We start from the raw sequence: 21,944 nt of genomic DNA, 5'->3' as shown, positions 1-21,944 counted from the left end.
CCACAGATGCTCATTCAGATTGGGATCTGGGGAATTTGGAGGCCAGGCTGACACTTTGAGGTCTTTGTCACATTCCTTGGGCCATTCCTGAGCCATGTTTGCACCTGTCAGTGGTTTTAATGTTTTGGCTGATCGGTGTATGTTAAACATAGTACTTAAAGCTTCCTGTTCAAGGACCCATAATAGCATTTTCAAGGCCATTCACGGTGTGTAACACGAACAGAGCTGTATAGTACATTTTGCTCCAAATGTTCATGACATTATAATTGGTGGTCTGCAGACATGGAGCAGTAGAGCTCCCAAAGAGGGGGAGTGACAGCCAACAGTTCTGTTAACCCACTGGTTAATTTCACCATGCTCGGCTTTCAGAGCAGTTGAAATTAAATCAGTGTGCATTGGTCCTCTGGGCAACAACTTTAAATAATCTCAAAAATGTAGCACAATGTAAAAGCAGTAGTAGCAACAAAATGCACTTAATGGGCTTCACTGATAACAACACCTGAACACACTGTCCCACTGCAACAGACAACCACTTCCATGCATTCTGGCTCTGCACACCTGTTGAACGGTTTTGGTCAGGATCATGGGAGAGCTTTTAGGTGATCTCTCCTCACTCACAATCCCACACCATCTCAAGACTTTCATTTTGATAGCAATAACTTTGGCCAAAAAAGACTTCTAAAAGATTACTCAACTGGAAAAACAAAAAGAAATTACCAATAACCCACTGGCTCAATCTGTTGACGGACCACGCAAACTTAGAAAAGCTCTCAGCAACCCTAAGGCAACAGCCTGACCCCATTCCATAAAACCGGGTCTGCGTTTCTGCAGTTCATTCAGAGCCGATTCCTCTTTATACTGTTTTACTCACTCACTTCATCCTCCCAATACCAATATGACAGCTTGAGTTTGCTTTGTGTTGTTTGTATCATAATGTCTTTCTTCTTTGTTCTGTAAATATGTTTGTTATGCACAGGTGGTAAAAAGTTAGGTATAGAAACTTTGGGATTCATGAGCCTACATGTTAAATCCCACTTGCCAGCCATACTCAAACATCCATCCAAACATCCATTTTCTAACCACTTGTCCTCTTGGGGGTCACGGGGGGGCTGGAGCCTAACCCAGCTGACATTGGGTGAGAGGCGAAGTACACTCTGGACAGGTCGCCAGACTATCACAGGGCTGACACACAATTTAGAGTCATCAATTAACCTGCATGTCTTTGGACTGTGGGAGGAAGCCGGAGTACCCGGGGAGAACCCACGCTGACACGGGGACAACATGCAAACTCCCCACACCCGGGATCGAACCGGGAACCCTCTTGCTGTGAGGCGACAGTGCTAACCACCACCGTGCCGCCCCGTATTCAAACATATCAGATTCAAACTCTGTTCAAACATAATTCTGTCACACATGAAAGGATAGACAGGGAAGAAATGAAGAAACGTACCTAATAGTAAACAAAACGTCACGCATTAATGTCGACAAGTACAGAAAATAAATTTGCTGTTACATCACAAGGTTATTTACGCAAGATTAGTGTGACAATTACTTTAATTACAAAATTCCATGACTTGTCCAGGCCTGGAAAAACAACACTGTTGAACTCTATGGCTTTGCTAAGTCTTCCATGACCTTATTAGCCCTTCAAATGTGCAACAATTTAGTAACTTAAAACCATCACCGGCCCGGTGGCATGAAATTGATTTCTGACACAACACTAATACAGAGGGACTGGAATTTAAGAGGTGACAGCATTTTCGAAGGATTATATGGTATACTAAACAGCAAGCTAAAAAGCTAGCTAGAAGTTCTCATCCTCTCAGTGCATGATTTGTTTGTTTTCACTGGGCACTGGGTCCATGACATCCAGAAACTGTAGCAGGTCAGCTTAAAAAGCAAATCACAAAGTTTGAGGGTGAGCATTTGGAGCATTTTGGGACATATCTGGAGGACTGAAAGTTACAAGATAATGTTGAACTGTCTTTCTGGATCTTGATATTTAAAACAATTATATGCCCTCCTGCGCTGAATCAGTTTTTTTAACCCAGTGAAAGGAATTGTGTGACATGGTGCTTCAAGTGCTTACCTCTAGCTGTTGCACAAACAGCATTGGAGAGCCCACTATCACCGAAGCGACCCATACCAGCCCTGCAGGATACAGACAAGCAAAACATTGATAAACAGATACAATCTGCAGATAAAACCTTACAGTTTGAAACAAACAGTAGCTGCTGGTGATATTCAAGGATGAACCTGTGTGTGACCAATGTCAAACCAGAGGCACAGCTGCTGCATAATTAAATTCCTCTTTTACATAATTCACACACTATCAATCATGCCAAGTCTCTGCAAGGAAATTTACTTCAGTCAGGAACACTTCAGTCATAGAAAACTTTATTTTCATTGGCAGTATTATATCTGGCGGAAAGGCCTCTCTGTCTTTTTTTCGGGCATACGCAGAGAGCCTCTTCTAAAAAGTATGCCCTTCTGCATGCCCACCTGGACTGCCTAAGGCAGAGAGAGCACACCTCCCTGCCCTTCCATCTGCAAACAAGGAAAGCCTAAGGCAGGGAGAGCAGCAGTAAAGACCCCTGAGAACAGAACAGAGCAGCATCAATGACAAACAGAAATGGCGCTGATAAGTCAGACACAGCATGAAAAGGAGGAGCTGGGGTGGGGGCAGGTTGCAAAGCAGCTTGCAGAGGAAGCAGCAACAGTAGGCAGGCCAGAGCAGTTTAAATAGGGCGCTTTGAATGAGATTCACCAATTGGTTGCATAGAAAGAAATCATGTGATCTATCAGCTGACTCCATTAGTTGATTGGACTGTTTGAGATCAGCTGATGTAGCTGGGATGTGAGCTGAGCTTGACATCGTGTCCTGCCTGAACTAACGCTATCCTCAATATGTATTTCGGCATTCATCAATATCTTAGCTTCGATCTTTTCGTAGTTACTAACAATATCTATACCTGCTTCTGACTGCTCGTGGTGCTTCTCGAAATAAGGATTGCACATAAATATTGCTAGTCATATATAACACATTTAGCTAAATAAATTGGCATTAAGAAGGTTTAAACATCAAATTAGGGCTCTTAAAAATGTGAATGGGTTTATTTAAATCATCTTAATACATGTGTTTTCTACATTTCTGACATCCCGATCCCACTTGATTCAATCAGCAGAGAGAATTTCACAAATGTATCTTCTATTTGCGTGGTGAGACTGCGAGACCCACGTTATTGACGAAACACAAAGCTATCAGTGATGGCTGTCAAAATGAATAGCGCTTTAACACTTAATACAACACGTACGTAGACAGCAGCGGGGTGAGTATAGTCTGGCCAACTTCCCTCCCTCGGATGAAACATTTATTCCAAACATGCATTTGTTTCCAGACTTCCAGAATTGAAGAAGGCAATTTTGGCTGGTACAATGTTACTGATGTGAGTGGTGTATGACATGCTATGACAGTGCTGTAACAAAGGATACAGACAATAAGGACAGAACAGACCAGCCATGTGAAGGGAATTAACTATTCACATAGTAAACTCTGTAATTGAATGAGCATGTGCACAAAGTCTCTGAGGCAGAATAAGAGGCTGTACTGTGACGTCAACCATCTTCCAGCAGGGAACTTTATACAGTGCACATCACCATACCTTCTAAATTTCCTATTGACTGCTCCAGTGGACGCATGTCCCTGTCTACCCTGACAGAGTGGTCTCTCTAATGATGCAAGCAATGTGCTCATCTGCAGCAGAGAGCTGTGACTGGGAAGTTTCATATCAAACCATTTCAATTGGATGGTTCTTACAACAGAGGACACAGAGTTAATGGCACGCCTTACCGCTTTCGGGCCTTTGATTTACCTGTCCCTGTCACACCACTACTAACAACCCCACTTATCTCAAATTAGCTTCAATCTCAGTGTGGAAAAGTTTTTCTTTCTTTCTTTTTTTGCTCCATGCTCGCAGGTTGACAGAATGTACCTATCCATAGTAATTATTTCAGCCATATATGGCACTTTGTTGTTGTTACAAACAAACATATTTTGCTATAAGTTGGTTGTTATCACTCGTGTTATTTTATGTTTTGTTCTTTACTGTATTTTGAAGTTCTTAATAACTTTGTGGCAATTTTATTAGACGGAGGCCTCAAGAAAAGCCCTCTGGGTTTTTGCTTTTCCCTGCGCTGTATTTCATTATTAATTTTTCTTGCCTTTTGTGTTTTACAATCAAATCTGAGTTTCCCAGGGCATTCATAAATCTGGTGTAGGTTTTTAGTACCAAGGTTTATTTTATGTGCAAATCTACTCACAGAATTACTAACATGTTAAATAAACGAGACCCACTGTATATTATTCATGGAGGTTTTGACTCACCATTTCAAATGACTAAGTTAAGAGCTCACACTTGTCATTCTGTTGTGGAGTTCAATGAGACAATTTGGTTTTGTTCTCACTTCTAATTGAGCCTGAGAAATAACTTACGACTAATACTGATATTTCAGGTTGTGAAAAGAAATCTTTGACATAAAGTTTTTTGGGGTCTGCCCATTGGTCCGACAGCCCATTATTCCGACAACCCATTGGTCCGACATCCCATTGTTCCGACCATATTAAACCCATTGTTCTGAAGTCCCGTTGTTCCGAAATTATCATGATGCCCTGTGGTTAAGGTCTGGTTAGGTTTAAGCACAAAACCCACTTGGTTAGGGTTAGGAAAAGATCATGGTGTGGGTTAAAATGAAAAAGAAAGTGACAAACACATAAGCCGTGAGCCTACTTCACCTCAAGCCTTTCCCAGCTGACCCAGAGCCGGTCGCGGTGCACCATCAAGGCAGAAATACGCCCGCCGGGAGCCGTTCAGCACCGCGGAAAGCTCCCCACACAACCCCGACCCCAGAGTTAATATCAGGAGGTTATGGTTTTTCATTCTCTCCTCTCTATGACACTTGTATCTTGACCAGTAGCCTACTTTTGTTCCATTTGCTGATCCTCTATGGTACACAAATACAGTATAGCCTAGTATAATCACATATCGGAACAACGGGAAGTCGGACTAATGGGTTGTCGGACCAATGACATGGACCCACTTTTTTTTTGACGAGAAACACTAAAATTTTGTTATCAAAAATAGACAAGTTTTCTGCTCTAACTCATATGGGAGGGATGTTTATATGTTGCTCAAGATTTGTTTATTACATCACTGTGATATTTCTTAATGAGACTACTTTTTGCAGTATAAGAGGCACCTTAAATTTGCATGTCATTGTGATGTTTTTTTTCTCAGCTGTTTCAGTCATGTAATATTCGAGGTGATACTCTAGGCAATAACGGCATTTTTGTAAATGTATTTTTTGTTAATGTATTTTTTTGTAAATGTATTGTATTCCTATGATGTATTTTGTACTGGTTTTACAGTGTGTTGTACTCGGCTTCTGTATCGCTACATGTGTTACCACACCATTGGTTGTATATATAGAAGTGTGTCTCCTCATCTTATCTTCTCACCTATCAAAACGTCACATGTGGTGATATGATTAAAATTTCCAAAAGGAGCAGTTTCTGGTGTGAGGAATTTGTTTTTGTGTTTAAAAAAAAAATCTTGACATACACATTTTTGGCAAGAAACCCTAACATTTTGTAATTAAAGCAGAAATAGACAAGTTTTTTGCTTTAACTTAACTTAAGTAAATGTTGATTGCACAATGTGGTGGCTATAGAATAATCACACCATCAGTGAGCACGGTTACATGCGCACAATAATCAGATAACTGGGAATAATCAGGTAATGGTAATAATCCGATTTGACGCGTTTACGTGCACTTCAATAATCTGACAATCAGAAAAACCTGGTTTACATGATTCAGTCCTTCAGTTGGATTTCTCCTCAAGTACATGACATAAAACTCAAACTTCCTGTTACAGTAGGTACTCATATCCTTGAAAAACCTCGAAAAGTACGCAAGTCATATATTTGCAAAATAAAGCACTCATCATGCTGACAGCTTATATTCTTACAGTACTGTTTGTTTTTATCATTAACAAATACATGTGAGAGCATTCTAATGTGTAGTTTATCAATGTGGAGCCAAGTAAGATAAAATAAAAGTGACAATTTAAACACTGAGAATATAAAAATATATTATTTTATGTAAAATCTTTATCTGAAAGGAAACAAAAGCTGTCAGATTAACGTAGTGGAGTAGAAAGTACAATATTTCCCTCTAAAATGTAGTGAGTGGGAGTATAAAATAGCAAAACCCGAAAGAAACCAGATTAAAGGGTATACATGCACCGAATAATCTGACTATTGGGGAAAAAGCTAGGTGTGCCTATCGGATTATGCTGTTTACATGACCACTTGTATAATCAGGTAACTCCAGAAATCAGATAATGATCGGTTTATTAGTGTGCATGTAAACGCGCTCAGTGATTAGATTGGTTTCCTATAAGCCCCGCTTTCACTACACTGTCGGCCATTCTGTCTGCCAACAGGTATGATCTGCTGGGAAAATGAAGGCTCCATTTACAGCACAAAGGAATTACATCAACCCTTGCAAAATAGGTAGCTATCTGTAGCTATTCCTGGTTATCAAAGAGTATGAATATAAGATAGAAGCCCACGGTGTCATAGATTTGATTGTCTTTTACGTTACAAATTTGCTTGCTTTGTTCTGAGATAGTAATTTACTTTGTCTCACCTAAGCGACGTCATTGGAGCTGCAGTGTTCAGGCAAGTTGAAGTTTAGTTTCAGCTTCGTTTGTTGTTATTAAGACAGCACTGTTTTTCCTTTCCCATTTTTTTGTTTTTGCCATTCACCTATACTTCCTTTATTTATTGCCATGTGTAAGTGTTCACTTAAATAACCTCTGTCATAATGTACATGATGCATGTGTTCATCTGTATGCTGATGACACAGTTATTTATTGCTCTGTTGCTGCTCAGACTCAGGCCCTCTCCCAGCTTCAACTAGCATTCAGTGCTGTTCAACAGTTCCTGTTCAGTCTTTAGCTCATCTTGAACGCTGACAGAACAACGTGCATGTTATTCACAAAGGCCAAGGTGAAGCTTTCATGTCTCCCAACTATTGTTACACCTCAGCACAAGAGCATAGAGTGCGTTTCATCCTATAAATATCTGGGCATTGTGTTGGATGGTTGTCTTTCTTTTAAGCCACACACTGAACTACTCGTAACGAAAGAAAAAAAAAGCTGAACCTGAAACTGGGTTTTTATTTTAGATATAGAAACTGTTTCTCTTTCTTGGCCAAAACTGACTGCGCATGATTATGGGGATGTATTATATATGAATGCACCCACCCAGTGATTGCATGCTGTGGACTCTGTACCATGGTGCATTGACGTTAATTACAAACTGTAAGCTGCTTTTTCATGGTATTATCTTGTTTTCAAAGCTACTCTTGGCCGACTTCCAGCATATCTATGTGTGTATGTTAAGCAAATTGAAAATGCTATGCTCTCCGTTCTCAGAACATGTTTTTACGGTCTATACCGAGGATATGTACAGAGTTTGGCAACCAAGCATTTATGTCTGCAGCTCCTTATATGTGGAAGCCTCTGCAGAAGGACCTAAAGATGCACTCTCTGGTTTCCCTCGGCTGTTTCAAAGCACTGTTGCAGGATTTTTGTACACAATCTTCTATGAATTTTAGTGCATTACTTTTCGTAGGAAAATGTACAAACAGTGCATGAGAACAGCCTGGAATACTATATGACAATAACCCTGAACGTATGTACAGCCATTGCTGACTTGCTTTCTATGAACATGCATGTGACACAAGCAGCACTGTTCACATACTCGCCTGTGTAGTTTCTGTGTACCTGCAGTATCAAAAAGTGTAACCTAAGACAGCAAATCAGGGCCAGATCTACATCTAGATATAAAAAGGAAATATTTTCCTTAAAACCTTCCAATTTCACACAACAAAAAGAAGACTAAATGAGTCAAGACTCTTATGAGACTCTAATGTGGACATTATAGCAAAGAGAGAGCTTTCTGTCATTGTTGTTGTTCTCTGTTTGTTGTTGATAACATCCCAACATCCTGCCCCCAACGTTCAAGACATTAAGACCGGAACATGCTTCTCCTTCTGTACGTGGGCGAATGTGCACAGCAGTTTTCTCTTTCATAGTTCATCTTACTTTTGGGTATGGAGTGGTGCATGAATGAGTTCACATTTTAGCACCTCTGGTTCCCTCGTCTCAAAGTGAATGGGTATTTTGAATGGGATTTTTATTAGATGTCTGAAATAAGGTCTGTGATTAAAACAAGCTTGTGCGATTTTCATGTTTTGCTCTTCAACATAAAATATGTCAACAAATTCTGAAGCTTCTGTCTTAAAAAAGATGGTTGCTAACAAGTGGCTAAGTGAGACTAGAGAAACATGGCTTTACAGCCTTGATGTAGAAGGGATGTTGAAGTGATGCGACCATGGTGTAGTTCAGTTATAGCCTAACATTTGCTTTTTACTTTACTTTTTTTAGATTGCATGTAGGTTTAAAAAAAATTACAAAAGTGGTGTTTATTTGTAAAGATTATTCTGCTGAACAAAACCTGCAGAAAAAGCCAATGGAAATATGCCACTGGCATTTACCTTTGGAACCAAAAGTAACCCTTCAGACATGGTACCTAGACCCTAGCGTTTCCACCACAAACAATACTCTTAAATGTGGGCAGGGTTGTTGTCACTCACTGTATTTCCTCCTTTATCAGTCTGCACCTTGTTTATCGTCCACAAAACAGGCTGCAGTGAGAGTCTCTCTCCATGGGATATTTAGAAATAGCGGGTTTGTGCATTTAGTTCTTCTCAGGCAAGCTCAGGGGTTTAGTGTTGCTGGAGCCCACAGGAACTACGCTCCACGATGTTTTTTTTTTCTCTGAGCGAGGATTTGAATATATGCAGGTCACATAATCCAGTCGAAATTAATATATATTTTTAAACGCTTGAAGATTCACTCATTATCAAAAGTCTGTGTCATCCAAGAGAGTCAATAGAAACTAAAGTAATGGTCAAAGTTGTCACAGTGAAATTAAAGGCTCACTGAGTAACATTACAAATAAACGTTCCACCATAAATCAAATTTTTTTTTTCTCCGACTCCAGCTGCAGTGAGGCAGCAAAACATCCTTTCATTTTGTAGTTACAGTCTACGAATATATGTAAAACTCTCCACAGTATGAACAGTGGTTACATGAGCCTCAAAACCAGCCACAACTCAGCCCTGAGCAGAGTGACCATCCGCTATTGATGAATCAACGGACTGCAGTGTTCACAGCTCCACCTTTTTTTATTATTATTATTTTTTGGGTGTTTTTGCCTTTAATCGATAGAACAGTTATGCGTGAGGGAGGGAGAGAGGGGGATTGACATGTAGCAAGGCATGGAATTGAACCTGGGCCACTGCAGCAAGGACAAAGCCTTTGTACATGGGGCGCCTGCTCTATCCACTAATCCACCGACGCCCCCTAGCCCCACCTTTTAGTACCAGATTTGGGTGCTAGGTACCCCAACAGAGGGGGGACCAAAAATACGGACAGAAAGGAACTGTTCCATTGGCACCATCCACAATTTCTCACATTGGAAATGGAAAAAAGGCATAACGAACTGAACTGAACTGGACTGCTCATTGGAAACAGGGCTTATAGTCTTTTGTCTCTGTCTCAAACCCACTGATAATAAGTTTGATCAACCAGTCAGCTTTCAGCACACTGGGCTGGAGTACACACTAACCGAATCTCACATGTATAAATCCAGCTTTAATTGGATCTCACAAAAACAAAGTTTTAATTTGGCATAACAAGCAGAGGAAACGCAGGGTACACAAGGTACACACTTGTACTTTCTCAAAGCCATACAAAAGAGGCTTAACACAGTGGGTATTTACTTTTGATAAATCCGTGCAGCCTTTATCCTGCTCACAAAACACAGGTTTCCTGAAACACACAAAGACATCCACACCTCTAAAACATAATAAGCCACTCTTGCAAACATGGAATACCTAGCATCTTGTAAGCCCTTTTAGACGAGTAGTGCCTCCTCATCTTCAGTGGGAACACAATGCCCTGGTATCTCTCAATGGCAATGCAGGTCATTGTGAGGATGCCTGTCACAATGGCTGTAGTCTGCACAAAAGGAACTGTCTTGCAAACCAGAACCCCTGCATGAAAAACAGAAGAAACAAAGAGGTTCTGAGAAACAGAAGAAGACATTTCTATTAAATATCACATCATTCTTACTGTTTGATGAGAGACTGGAGGCGAGCTCCCTCGTCCTTTTTCATCTGCCTGTTTCATTAAAATAGCAAAACGATCATCTCTGATTACTCTTGCACACAAATTTCACAGCTAATGAAGCAGAGCGCTGAAACCCAGGAGGAAATGCGCACTGTCTGTAAGACCCACATCACCCTGAACTAATTGTGACCAAGTCTAATAGGAGCACATGCTTTGAGCTGACCCTCTATTGCCATGATACACTGAACATCAGCTGTTAGCTACATCTCTATAAAGTTTCCCTGTTGTGATAATGTGATGGTGATAATGTTGTGAACTGTTAAATACAATGAAATCCACCCTGATGGCCATGTGATAATATTCTATCTGCAAAGTTTCTGTTGATGCTGAGGCAAAGATGTTTTGACTCAGCTCTTTGTAGAGGCTGTAGAAGAGTGGCTTTGTAATGTCAGGAGTCCACCTGGTGGACACAGTGACAAAAAGGCATCTGAATGTAATGTAATGCAGTCATTTACAACAATTTACACAATCTACTATACTGTAATATGACAACAACTAAATTATATATAATTCCCAATTTACACAACTCAAATTCACCTAGGAGGAAAAACAAAGCATAACAAGAATAAGTCATTACTTTTGAAGCAGTGACAAACCATAGCAAGTTTCGTTGACTGAAACAGTGTAGTCTGAAGGTTTAGTTTGCATGCTCTTCCCATGTCAGTATGGATTTTCGTCGGGTTCTCCGGCTTCCTCCCACAGTCCAAAAACATGCAGGTTAATTGGTGACTCTAAATTGTCCGTAGGTGTGAATGTGAGTGTGAATGGTTGTCTGTCTCTATGTGTCAGCCCTGCGATAGTCTGGCGATCTGTCCAGGGTGTACCCTGCCTCTCGCCCAATGTCAGCTGGAATAGGCTTTATATTTGTTAATTACCTTCATTTTGGATATATTTTAAATTAATTAAGTGTATACCACATTTTTAATTCCTTTTTAAACCTATTCCACAAATTCTATTCATTTTGTCGGTCTAAACAACACATTCTCACTCTGACCTTTTCACATATTGACATTTGGTCATGGACTTTCCACGTCCAGACACGACGTGAAAGGTCCCCTGGGTGCGTTGGTCATTCTGGGATGCCAGGTGAAGTTCTGCCCGTTTCATGCATTGCCTCCTTTCAAATTACCATTCCGTTTTCACAGGAAATTTAATGTTTACATACAGTCTGCAAATGCACTACATCGGTGCATCGGAACTGACATTTGTTTCCTACAACAACTAACGAACGTGGTTGGGTTAAGAAGAATTAATAGGGTTTGGCTTTATAATCTTAAGGGACGCGAACACTGGCCTCCCAGGTGAAGGTCTTTTTCTTTCCCCTTGATGCCAACAAGCACCATTAAACTATAATGGCGACCAGCCGCGTAACATAACGACATTAAAGGACGGCTTTTTTCGTTGGTGTCTGACACTGCAAGTCACTGCCCAAGCGCCGGATTTTGACAACTTCGGAGTGAGACCCGGTTGGTCTAAGATATACACAGATCAACCAAAACATTAAAACCACTGACAGATGAAGTGAATAACATAAATTATTTGTTACAATATAATGTTCTGCAGGGAAACCTTTGGCCCTGGCATTCATGTGGCCTCATGCCACACCCCAAAAACTGTTCAGGATTGACCCAAGGAACGTGACAAAGACCTCAAGGTGTTGACCTGGCCTCCAAATTCCCCAAATCCCAACCCGATCGAGCATCTGTGGAATGTGCTGCTACCCCACCTCGTAACCCACAGGACTCAAAGGATCTTCTGCCAATGCCCTGGTGCCAGACACCACAGGACACTCCCAGAGGTCCTGTGTCCATGTCTCGACAAGTCAGAGCCAAGTCTGAACCAAGGAGGCCCCACCATGGTTCGCGGGTGTCTCTGCTGTACCAGCATGTACCACGAATACTAAAGCAAGATGGTATCCGGGGAATTTGGAGGCCAGGTTGATGTCTTGAGCTCTTTGTCACATTCCCCAGGCCATTCCTGAGCAGCTTTTGCGGTGTGGCATGGTGCATTGTCCTGCTGTGGAGGGGGCCACTGCCATTGTAGGGTGCCATTGCTTGGGGGTGTCCTTGGTCTGCAACGGTGTTTGTTTGGGTGGAACGTGTCAGGTGGTATCCACATGAATGCCAGGACCAACGGTTTCTCAGCAAAACATTGCATTGTAACAAAATGCTCACCTGTCAGTGGTTTTAATGTTTTGGCTGATCGGTGTATCTATGGTGTTGAGATGTTTTAAATTCAGATTATATTCAGTTTGAAGGAGCGACAGTGCCACCTGCTGTCAAAACTCAGTATCTAAGTGAAGTAGTAAATAGCTGAGGATTATGGGTAATTTTCAGAGCTACAGAGGATTTTCCGTGAGATAAAGCATGAGTGGGTTGTCCACACTAGGTGTCTTATCACTGTTGTCTTTTGCTATTTATCCCAGAGTTATGAGGAGTAGGGTTTTCCACGAGGCGAATAAACCCGGCTGTTCCCACCATCCACCAGCTCTGAATGGTTCATTAGAGCAGAGGACTTCACACAAGGGGCACATTTGCTTTACGCTGTACTACCTGAAATATCATAAAACCTAAAAAGCATATTTACTCCAATAATACAACATGAAAGCATGTTATTATTTGAATTCTGAGTTGAAGGATCAGGGAAGAGAGAGGGGAGGGGTTAGAGGGGATATTTTGCCAAGTTTGGCTTATGTTTGGTATTTCTTCAGTTTATCTGTATTAGTGCTTAAGTCATTTGCATTGTGTATATTAAGTGTACGTCATGTTAAATTGCAGATACAGTATATGTTTTAAAGTTAGTGTGGGAGTGTCACAATGATTTCAGTGGTGTGGGAGAAGACTCGGGGTAGAAAAGCCAGGTGAGAGATCAGTGTAGAGTGTGAGAAGGAGGGGGACAAGTTGAGTGTCTCCTCTGTTCTGCTGCTGCAGTCACTGGAATCTGCTGCACCTGTGCAACTCCTTTGTTACCCAGCAGTCTGCTGCACGTTTGGCGAGGGATATGGGACTTTTTCTGCTCTGTGCAATGGCGGATTGGCCATCAGGACGTTTGGGGCGAATCCCAATGGGCCAGTCACCAAAAAAAAAAGACTAGTGAATGTCAAGCTAGTTGCTAGCAGTCAGTGCTGCAATGCGTGTCCCTCCCGTGTTGTTTGTTTGCTGGGAGATGTTCAGAGGGAACGTAGGTGTCAATCTTATGTTTTGATAAATGAAGGAGGAGATAAAAGCGGCCTCTTCCAATACGAAAGAGGCTCTCGTTTTTCTTGAAATCTGATTGGCTCAGCCGCGGTTATCAGTCATTACTCATGGCAGACCAGGCTAGTTTGACTGTTAGTGCTGAAAACATGGATAAAGCCGGCAAAAAAAGAAAGGGTGGCATGGAAAAAACTTGAATTAAAAAACCTAAATCTTTACAAGAAGAGGCAGCAAAGTGCTCCAAAATAACCGACCTGTTGGGTCGCGGCGTTGGTCGACGGGCTGAGGCTGCTGGTGTTGCTAACGACGAAGATGGAGGCGGAACTGGCAGTCCCATAGCAGGAGCATTAATGTTAGCTAACGTTCGTGAGTGTGTAATGTGCAAGGTTGGCTTTGGCAAATTGCGGATTTCTTCTAGATGTCCGGTTCAAGAGGCCAACTAGCCTACTAGGTATGCATTAAGTCATTATAATTTAAACCTGTGCTAAAAGAAAATATGTGCTTGCCTTGCGTGAATGATTAAGATGAGAGGCCGCCCATGTTTCACTTCCTCACATTGCCCAAGCCATGAGTTGCACATGTGCGTGTGTGTGCGCTGCTGCTGCGGCGTGGAGGAAATCTGACCGGTGTTTTAAGTCGGCATATTTTAGACTGACCGGCCGGTCACAGGTAATGGTCGATCATGTGAAAACCGGCCCGATTCAGAGCACTGCCGATTAATCGGTGCAAGTCTAATCCAAACCCTACAGCCACGTTCATTACTTTGTGCGCACAGGATGTTTATGTTACTTATCAGGTCCCGTTGCTCTTTTCAACCTGTAATTATCATCACTTGAGTTTTCTGGTTTGTGTTTGTACCACACTGAAGGTCTTCCGTGATGGAGGAAGTATCTAATTTCTCCAAAATGCAGTTCATTATCATCAGTAAACATTTTTACCTGGGTCCAGACCGCCCACTCCACCAAGCTGACTGACTGATTCCTCATGACATGAAACAGTGGTCTCTCAGACTGCTGATTGTCAACCAGCTCTGTGTCATCACAGTGTGGGAAAAGTGCGCACTGTCTGCAAATGAACAGCATTTGGCTCTCTTTTGTGAAGCGGGCACCAAGACCTCCCCGCTCATTTGCTGGCAGACTTCAATGACGCAGTTTGTGTCACCAAGCAGACTTCTTCCGGCAGATGAACGGGGCTCCGGGAGCTTGCGGCAAGGGAGGACGCCAAAAGCTGCTTATCTGCACACATTGTCCATAGTGCCATGATACAGAGCTGGATAAAAATTGGCAAAGTTTCCCCTTTAACAAACCATTAATAACACAATTCTGTTATTTCAGGACCTTAAAAGGCAGTCCTTATTTGGCTTCCTTTTTATCTATGAAACTTTATCCATCTGAAAAATACAGGAAGCTACCTTCTACACTCTGGGACATATTCACAAGACCTACAGTACTCTTTCTATCTGTTCCCAAAGTGTGTCTTGAAATGGTTAAAAAGGGGCTTAAAATTTTTAAATAAAAAACTAACATTTATTGTTGACAGTTTTTTATTTTCAGCACTTGAAAAGTGTAACCAAATGCTGCTTGATTTAGATTTAGCAAACAGATGCAGTTATGGAAGAATTTCCAAAATACATCAGCCTCAGAAGTGTGGGCTGCTATGAGGCAAAAATGCAATAATGAGTAGTGTGCAAAGAAAAATATGGAAGTTTGACTTGCTTGATATGTTGCCAGCGTATGTCGCCCCACCCGAGTTTTGATATCTGCATTTTCTAATACTTTTAATTATGTTTTATGTCATTACTACTGGTATTATTTTTTCATAATATGCAGTTCTGATCATTTAAGTCAAACATATTCTTCCTACTATGTCAGATCATACCTCACAAAATCATTCTTTTATGAGTAAGGCAACATCAGTCTTGACTTAAACATTGCCTCCCTAACTTTGTAAAACAAAATGTGACAAATACTTAAATGTAAATGTAATGAATTATTTATTATTAGAATATTTTTTGCCCCAGCAACTTTGTAAACATTTCAAAATTGACAATTACTATTGAAGTGTAACACTTTAAATGCAGCAAAAAAAAAATGGTCAAGACCTAAAAAGGCATTAAAATCCCTGTATAAAACAATACATGAGCTTGTGCATGTGCAATCAGGCATAAACATAAAATTAAGTTCAATAAATCCGCCCCATTGTCACCAGTACCCAATTAAGCTATTTGCAGGGGTTTGCACACATTCATTTATTCGTGGTGGGCTGCCACATTTACATTGTCTATTGCTGGAGTGTTAATTAGGTGTGCTCCTGGAATATATTTACTCTTTGCTTTTCATTTGCTCCACAGATGGAGAGTCAGATAGCCACATGCTGTCAAAGTGAAACTAGTAATTAACTAGAAATTAGTTATAGATGCTTATCTGCATTTGAGAAATATAGGCATAGTTTGCTTTTCAAGATAGCTGGCTCGTGCCATGATCACTGCAGTCAGGGGTGCAGCACCAAATTCTGAGCCCCCAGCTCTTCCTCTCTTGATCCATGTTTCTGTCACGCACCTTTAGATTTTTTTTTTCCTTTCCATTATTTCTTTTAATTTTTGGAATTTTTAGGAAATAACATGACAGTGTATACTGATGCTCCAGCAGCATGGGCAGCCACTCACTCAGCTGTAGCTGCGTTTAGAGACGAATCCCAGTGCAGTGGCGGACTAAACCATTTTGTGCCTTTAAAGGGTGAGAGGAGCCTCAGAGAGCTTCCACTATATTATTACACAAAGTTCAGTCGCTAAACTAATTATTCAGCCACTTATAATTTAGTTATAAATAATAAAATGAAAACAAAACTGAACTTTAATGCCACGTTTTTTGAGGGCCCCCTCCCAGGAGGTGGATTTGGAGAAAGTTAGAGATTCCTTTTGCCTTTAAAGACACCTTTAACAGCCCTGCTTTATTGTCTTATTGGTTCCCCCCTCTCCTTCCATCACTGTGTGTGTGGCCAGGCCAGGGAAATTACTACTGCTCAGTCTGAGCTTCCAGCTGTGGAGAGGACACTGATGTCAGCACAGACTCACTCATCTGTATTATCTAATTTGCATTTTGGATGTAGTCTTTTCATGTAAATTTATGCTCTTGCACTTTTGGGTGATGCTGGCAAGATTTGGCTTTGTTTCCAGAGCAGTGGCAGCAGTAGAAGTGGGTGAACAGGTCTCATTTTTAATAAGCATAACAGCACAAAAATCTCTAAAATAAATATACTGTGTTAACCCTGACATAAAGTGGGAGATTACTGAGCTAGAAAAACGCATTTAGTGAAGTTTTGAAGTAATTATGTCAAATTGCCCCCCCAAAAAATTTAAAAATATTAATATATATATATTTATATTTTAAAAAATATATCATTATTATTTATTATTTCAATCTTTTTTTTTTTCTTCCTGCGGAGGGACCCCCACCCCCCATCTAACTGTGTCCCAAGAATCTTGGCTTGCATGACGCCCCTGACAACATGTATGAAAACACATATGCAGTTGTATTTATTCAAGTTTGCTTAAAATAGTGCCATTTTAGTGCAATCAAGTACATTCAACACGACTTTAATATACATAAATCCATTTTAATACTCTGTAGCCTGTGTGATGTAACATTTACTTTTAACGCGGGGGTTTTCTCTGATTTTATGGCGTTTATTCTTATTATTAAGCTTGAAAATCCTGATGCATTTAGCAATTCATGCATTTAAAAGACAATATTTCAAATAGTTTTCTTATTTTCCAACTTTAGTCGGATTATTAAGAGCCAACAAGCGGATAAATTGACTTTATTTTAATGTCCAAATCAGTCTAATTTCTATGCGTCTCAAAAAGTATGAAAAGTAAGTTTTGCGCTTTCCAAACTCACCTCCGAACCACTCAGACAGGATGTTCTGCAGCAGGGTGAAAGGCATGCAGAACACAGTGATGAGCAGGTCGCTGACCGCCAGAGAGCAAATAAAAATATCTGTCGCCGTCTGAATCGCTCGTTTCTTCACAACAATGTAGATCACCAAACTATTTCCAGTCAGCGCCAGGATGAAAATGACCATGTACATGATCACGAAGGTGGTCTTGGCGCTGTACGGTAACTCGGGGATGTAGACGAGCGGCTGGATGTTGTAAGTGCTGATAAACTCCTGGCGGCTCAGGTTGTAGTTCTGGAGCATCTCCTGGAGCATCTCAGGAGTTATCTTGGTGGACCCGTGTCCTGAGTCTGTTGAGGCTGTCGCCATCCCGACCCGCGTTCGGTGTCGGTTCAGAGATGACAGCTCCTCTGTGACCTGCAAGTGCGTCCGGATGTTGTGCCTTCTCCTTCATCCATCATCTGAACGTGCTGCTGCTACTCCTGCTTCAGCTGTTGCTCCGTGTGTGTGTGTGTGTGTGTGTGTGTGTGTGTGCAGCTGACTCCAGGTGAAAGACCAATGACCGCTTTGCTGACGTTGTATATATATCAATGTGATTTATGTATATTTTATCCTCTGTGGTCAGACATGATGTGATTACATTTAGCTCTGAATCTATTTATAGTGCACACAAATCATTATAATCACATTTCACTATTTAATACCTCTTACTGACACCCTTTACTGCAGAGGAAATGAAACTGACAGAGCATGGTCTATACCTTCTTTAGCAATCATAAACCCAATCACCAGAAAAAATCTTGGCTTTGTAGTTTCTGCAAACCAGAGATACGTTATGCTTGCACATCATTATGTAGGGGATATATTTGATTTGATTTGATTTGATTTCTTTATTTAAGTGTCATGCTTCAAAGAAGCCCAGCCCTTATGGGCTTATAAAACACTTTATCTCAAAAACAGAAACAATGATCAAACATACAATTAGGAAACAACCAAGATACAAAACAGATGTACAATAGTACAGATGTACAATAGTACAACGTAAACACAACAGTCCTCATGATTAGGACAGTGAACCCTAATGTAATCCATTGATATATCTCACTTAAAGAGCAAGGATTGCCTTCTATTCCAGGCTTTGAAAATGAAATTAGCAGTTTTAAAAACCTCAGTCTTAAATAACCACTCCAACTTCTGACAATCATCCGCCCAAAATAAATCAGCTTTTTGTTTTTGCATTTCATCAAACAAGGGAACCCCTAAGTCCTCATACTGTGAACAATAAAACATAAAGTGACATTCATTTTCAACCTCTTTTAGATCATAGACATTACATGTCCTATTGTCTTCAGGTACAGCAGTGAACTGCCACACTTCAATAGCGAGGGGTAGGATACCAGCTCTCAGCTGAGCACAAAGTGACTTCTGGCTTCTGGTTAGAAAGGAAGTAACGTAGGGTTCAGGGCCAAAACTCTTCAAGCTTCATTTGAACATATGATCTAAGCTTGGGCTTGAGCCATATGTGATTTGACCATTTCAACAAAGCATGTTATGAAAAATGTACGCAAGGTCAGCCTCCCTAAAAATACAAAGAATTTCCTTTGTCCAGGGGTGACTGTGAGCCTTATCCCAGTTGAAAACCCTTTTTGTTAGTCTACTCTCTGGCATATTAATAACGCGATTCCACAGCCGTATCATTTCTCCCTTGTGTTTAATTTCCATAGGCTCCCATCCCATATCTCCCAAGACTGGGGGCAAATATGTACCCCAAGGAAACATCTAATGGCCCTGTTCTGATTAGAATTTACTTTTTTTAGCATCCTTGTTACCCCATACTCCAGCTGCATAAATGAGAATTGGACATACACAAGCTACATAAAGCTGCAAGAATGTGGAGTAACCAATATCTTAAAAAAAATTCATTTTACTAATTATTGACCTTACAGCTCTTCCCCCAGAGTCTGCAAGTATTCCAATCCCCACATCATAAGACATGAATTCATCCAAAGTAAAGCCCAGATATCTATAAGAATCGGTAAATTCCAAAGGCATATCACCCGGTAGAAAGTTCTGTGAGGATCTTGCAGTACCATTTTTTCTGAAGTGCATAATCTGGGTTTTAGTCTGGTTGAACACAAGCCTCCATTTAGAGCACCAGAGAACAACATTCAACATCTTCTGTAAGGTGTCGCCTGACTCTGCCAGAAGAATTAAATCATCCGCATAAAGTAAGCAACCCAAAACAACATCGTCCAGAGTTACACCTAGTCCAGAGTTTTTAATCTCTAGGGCTAAATCATTTACAAATATGGCAAAAAGAGTGGGAGATAGACCATCTCCCTGCTTCACTCCATATGGTGTTGGGAACCAGCCTGTAGTCGAGTCATTCACTTGGACACACGCTATAGGAGCCTGATATAATGACTTTATGGCTTTATAAAATTAACAATCGAAAGCCTTTTGGAAGTCTATAAAGCATGCATAAATCGGTTTCTTCTCTTGAATTCTTGCTCTAATAACTGTGGTCACTGTATAGATATGGTCAATACAGGACCTGTGCTTATTGAATTATTGCTTATATTGAAATTTAACCGCTGTGGCTGTGTGGTTCGGTTTAGGTACAAAAAACACTTGGTTGTGGTTAGAAAAAGATCATGTTTGGCTTAAAATACCCTGCTTTGGGGGCACAGCCCGCGCTGGAAATGCAGCGATGCAGCAATGTCTCAATAAAAAACAACCACTTTTTGTGCTCCTATCCCAGAAGGAAGTGCAGCAAAGTCTCAATAAAAAACAAACAGGTTTGGGAACTGGAGGGTTGCCGGCTCAAGTCCCGATATTGATCAAACACGGAGTGCGAACTGGTGGCTGGGGATGTGCCATTTCATGCCCTTGGGCACAAGCCAGATTCCCTTGAGCAAGGCGCCAGCTCGAACCCCCAATAGCTCAGCGCGCCTGCCCATGGGCAGCCCCCTCATTCGAACATCTCTCCGTTTGTGCATGGGTGTATTATGTAAAATAACAACAGAGTGAAAAAAAAATGAATTTCCCCTTAAAGGACTGATTTCTCTTTTTCTTTCTTTCTCTCTAAGGTGGCTGAAAAGCAACTGGAAACACAACAGTGACTCATTAAATAACAGCTACAGTACTTGTGTTATTTGTCTCAGAAGGAGGTCTGCAGCTTGGCAGGGATTTTGTCAAGGTGACATGACCCCGCCCCCCACCTCTCAATGACAAAGTGAGCTCACATCACTTTACAAACCCTGATTATAATTCATTTGAAACATGCAAATGTAACGCACTTGTGGTTTGTAGAAACATACAATGCCTATATTTTCTTCTGGTGACTGGGCTTCAGTGTGACCAATTAAAGCCAGACTATGTAACCTTTGAAACTGAAGAAAACACATCACTACTCTTACAAATGGAAAGTTGAATTCACAGGGATAAAATGCACCCTTGCTCGATTTCTTACACTTAGGAGTTTTACACCGACAGCTTTATTTCAATCAGGAGAGACAGAAGAATGAACTTATGGAATGGACTTAAAATGTAGAGATTAACAGATGATTTGTGCTGATTAAGATTAAACACAAGTCTTTGGTGCTTCAACACCAGAGGGAGATATTTAGTGATGGAGGGACATCTGAGCAGCAGCAGGATAAATCCCCCCATGGAGTCCAGACACTGGTGGTGCTGGTGGCTGATGACTCTGAGGCTGCTGACTGATGAGGCTGATGAATCCGTAAAGACTACGTGGTGATGGGGAGGCGGAGGGTGCGCAGGACGGCAGCAAGAAAGAACTACGGCAGAGAAGGAATCATATTTAAAATGTGGAGCAGTAGGATGATAGTTGTTGGACCCACCCGCCTTACTTGGACTTTCACTGCTTTAACTTTCCTTGTCCTGCTACATTTCCCCCTGACGCCAAACAATGGCTGACCGGCTGTGTATCATGCTGACGTGACAGGACGGCTTTTTGTGTTGGTGTCTGACGCCAGAAGCGCTAGTTTTCAACATCTTTGGAGTGTGATCAGGTTGTCAAAACAGGAGTCCACAAACCAGTGGTTGACGTCACTCTGCCTGTGTCCAATATTTTTTCACAGTCTACAATAGAAACAAAAAAAATAAATCCATAATTGGTTTAAAATTATGGCTTGAAACATGGCGATTGTGGTTTGACCTACAAGTTGGCGGGATTTACTGACTCAACAACTAGCAGCTAGCATAGCCTCAGTAACGGTACACGACCCTCTGGGGGAAGAGACCTTAAAAACTTGGTGACTAACACTCCAACTCTAAACCAAATCAGGTGAACCCTGACTGCACGCTAGTGATGCATGGGTCAGGGTTTTTAAAAACCCCACCCAACATGGTCTGTTATAATAGTCAACCTGTCCGCCCAACCCCTGGACATATGCATTAATCAGTGACACGAACCCGAACCACAAACCTGCAAACCAGAGCTGAAAGTTTCTGCTGATGACCTCCTTTCTGCTGGCTAGGTTTTGTGTCATTTCTAGTAAATACCACAA

The 21,944-nt window shown here is 41.2% G+C and overlaps 1 protein-coding gene across 1 annotated transcript in view; it reads right to left on the bottom strand.

Moving 5' to 3' along the window:
- The window catches only part of qrfprb (pyroglutamylated RFamide peptide receptor b), a 26,952-nt gene extending 9,086 nt beyond the window's left edge, over window positions 1-17,866 (bottom strand). Inside the window, exons 1-3 of the mRNA XM_050059664.1 lie at window positions 17,415-17,866; window positions 10,027-10,185; window positions 2,090-2,151 (exon numbers count right to left, since the gene is read on the bottom strand). Coding sequence (XP_049915621.1) covers window positions 2,090-2,151; window positions 10,027-10,185; window positions 17,415-17,781 — 588 coding nt within the window. The 5' untranslated portion in view covers window positions 17,782-17,866. The remainder of the gene's footprint in view (window positions 1-2,089; window positions 2,152-10,026; window positions 10,186-17,414) is intronic.
- Between the last annotated feature and the right edge of the window lie 4,078 nt (window positions 17,867-21,944).

The sequence above is a fragment of the Epinephelus moara genome, chromosome 13, assembly GCF_006386435.1.
Source record: "Epinephelus moara isolate mb chromosome 13, YSFRI_EMoa_1.0, whole genome shotgun sequence".
Classification (NCBI taxonomy): domain Eukaryota; kingdom Metazoa; phylum Chordata; class Actinopteri; order Perciformes; family Serranidae; genus Epinephelus; species Epinephelus moara.
The sequence above is the reverse complement of the archived record's forward strand: the minus strand, read 5'-3'. Positions and strand labels throughout refer to the sequence as shown.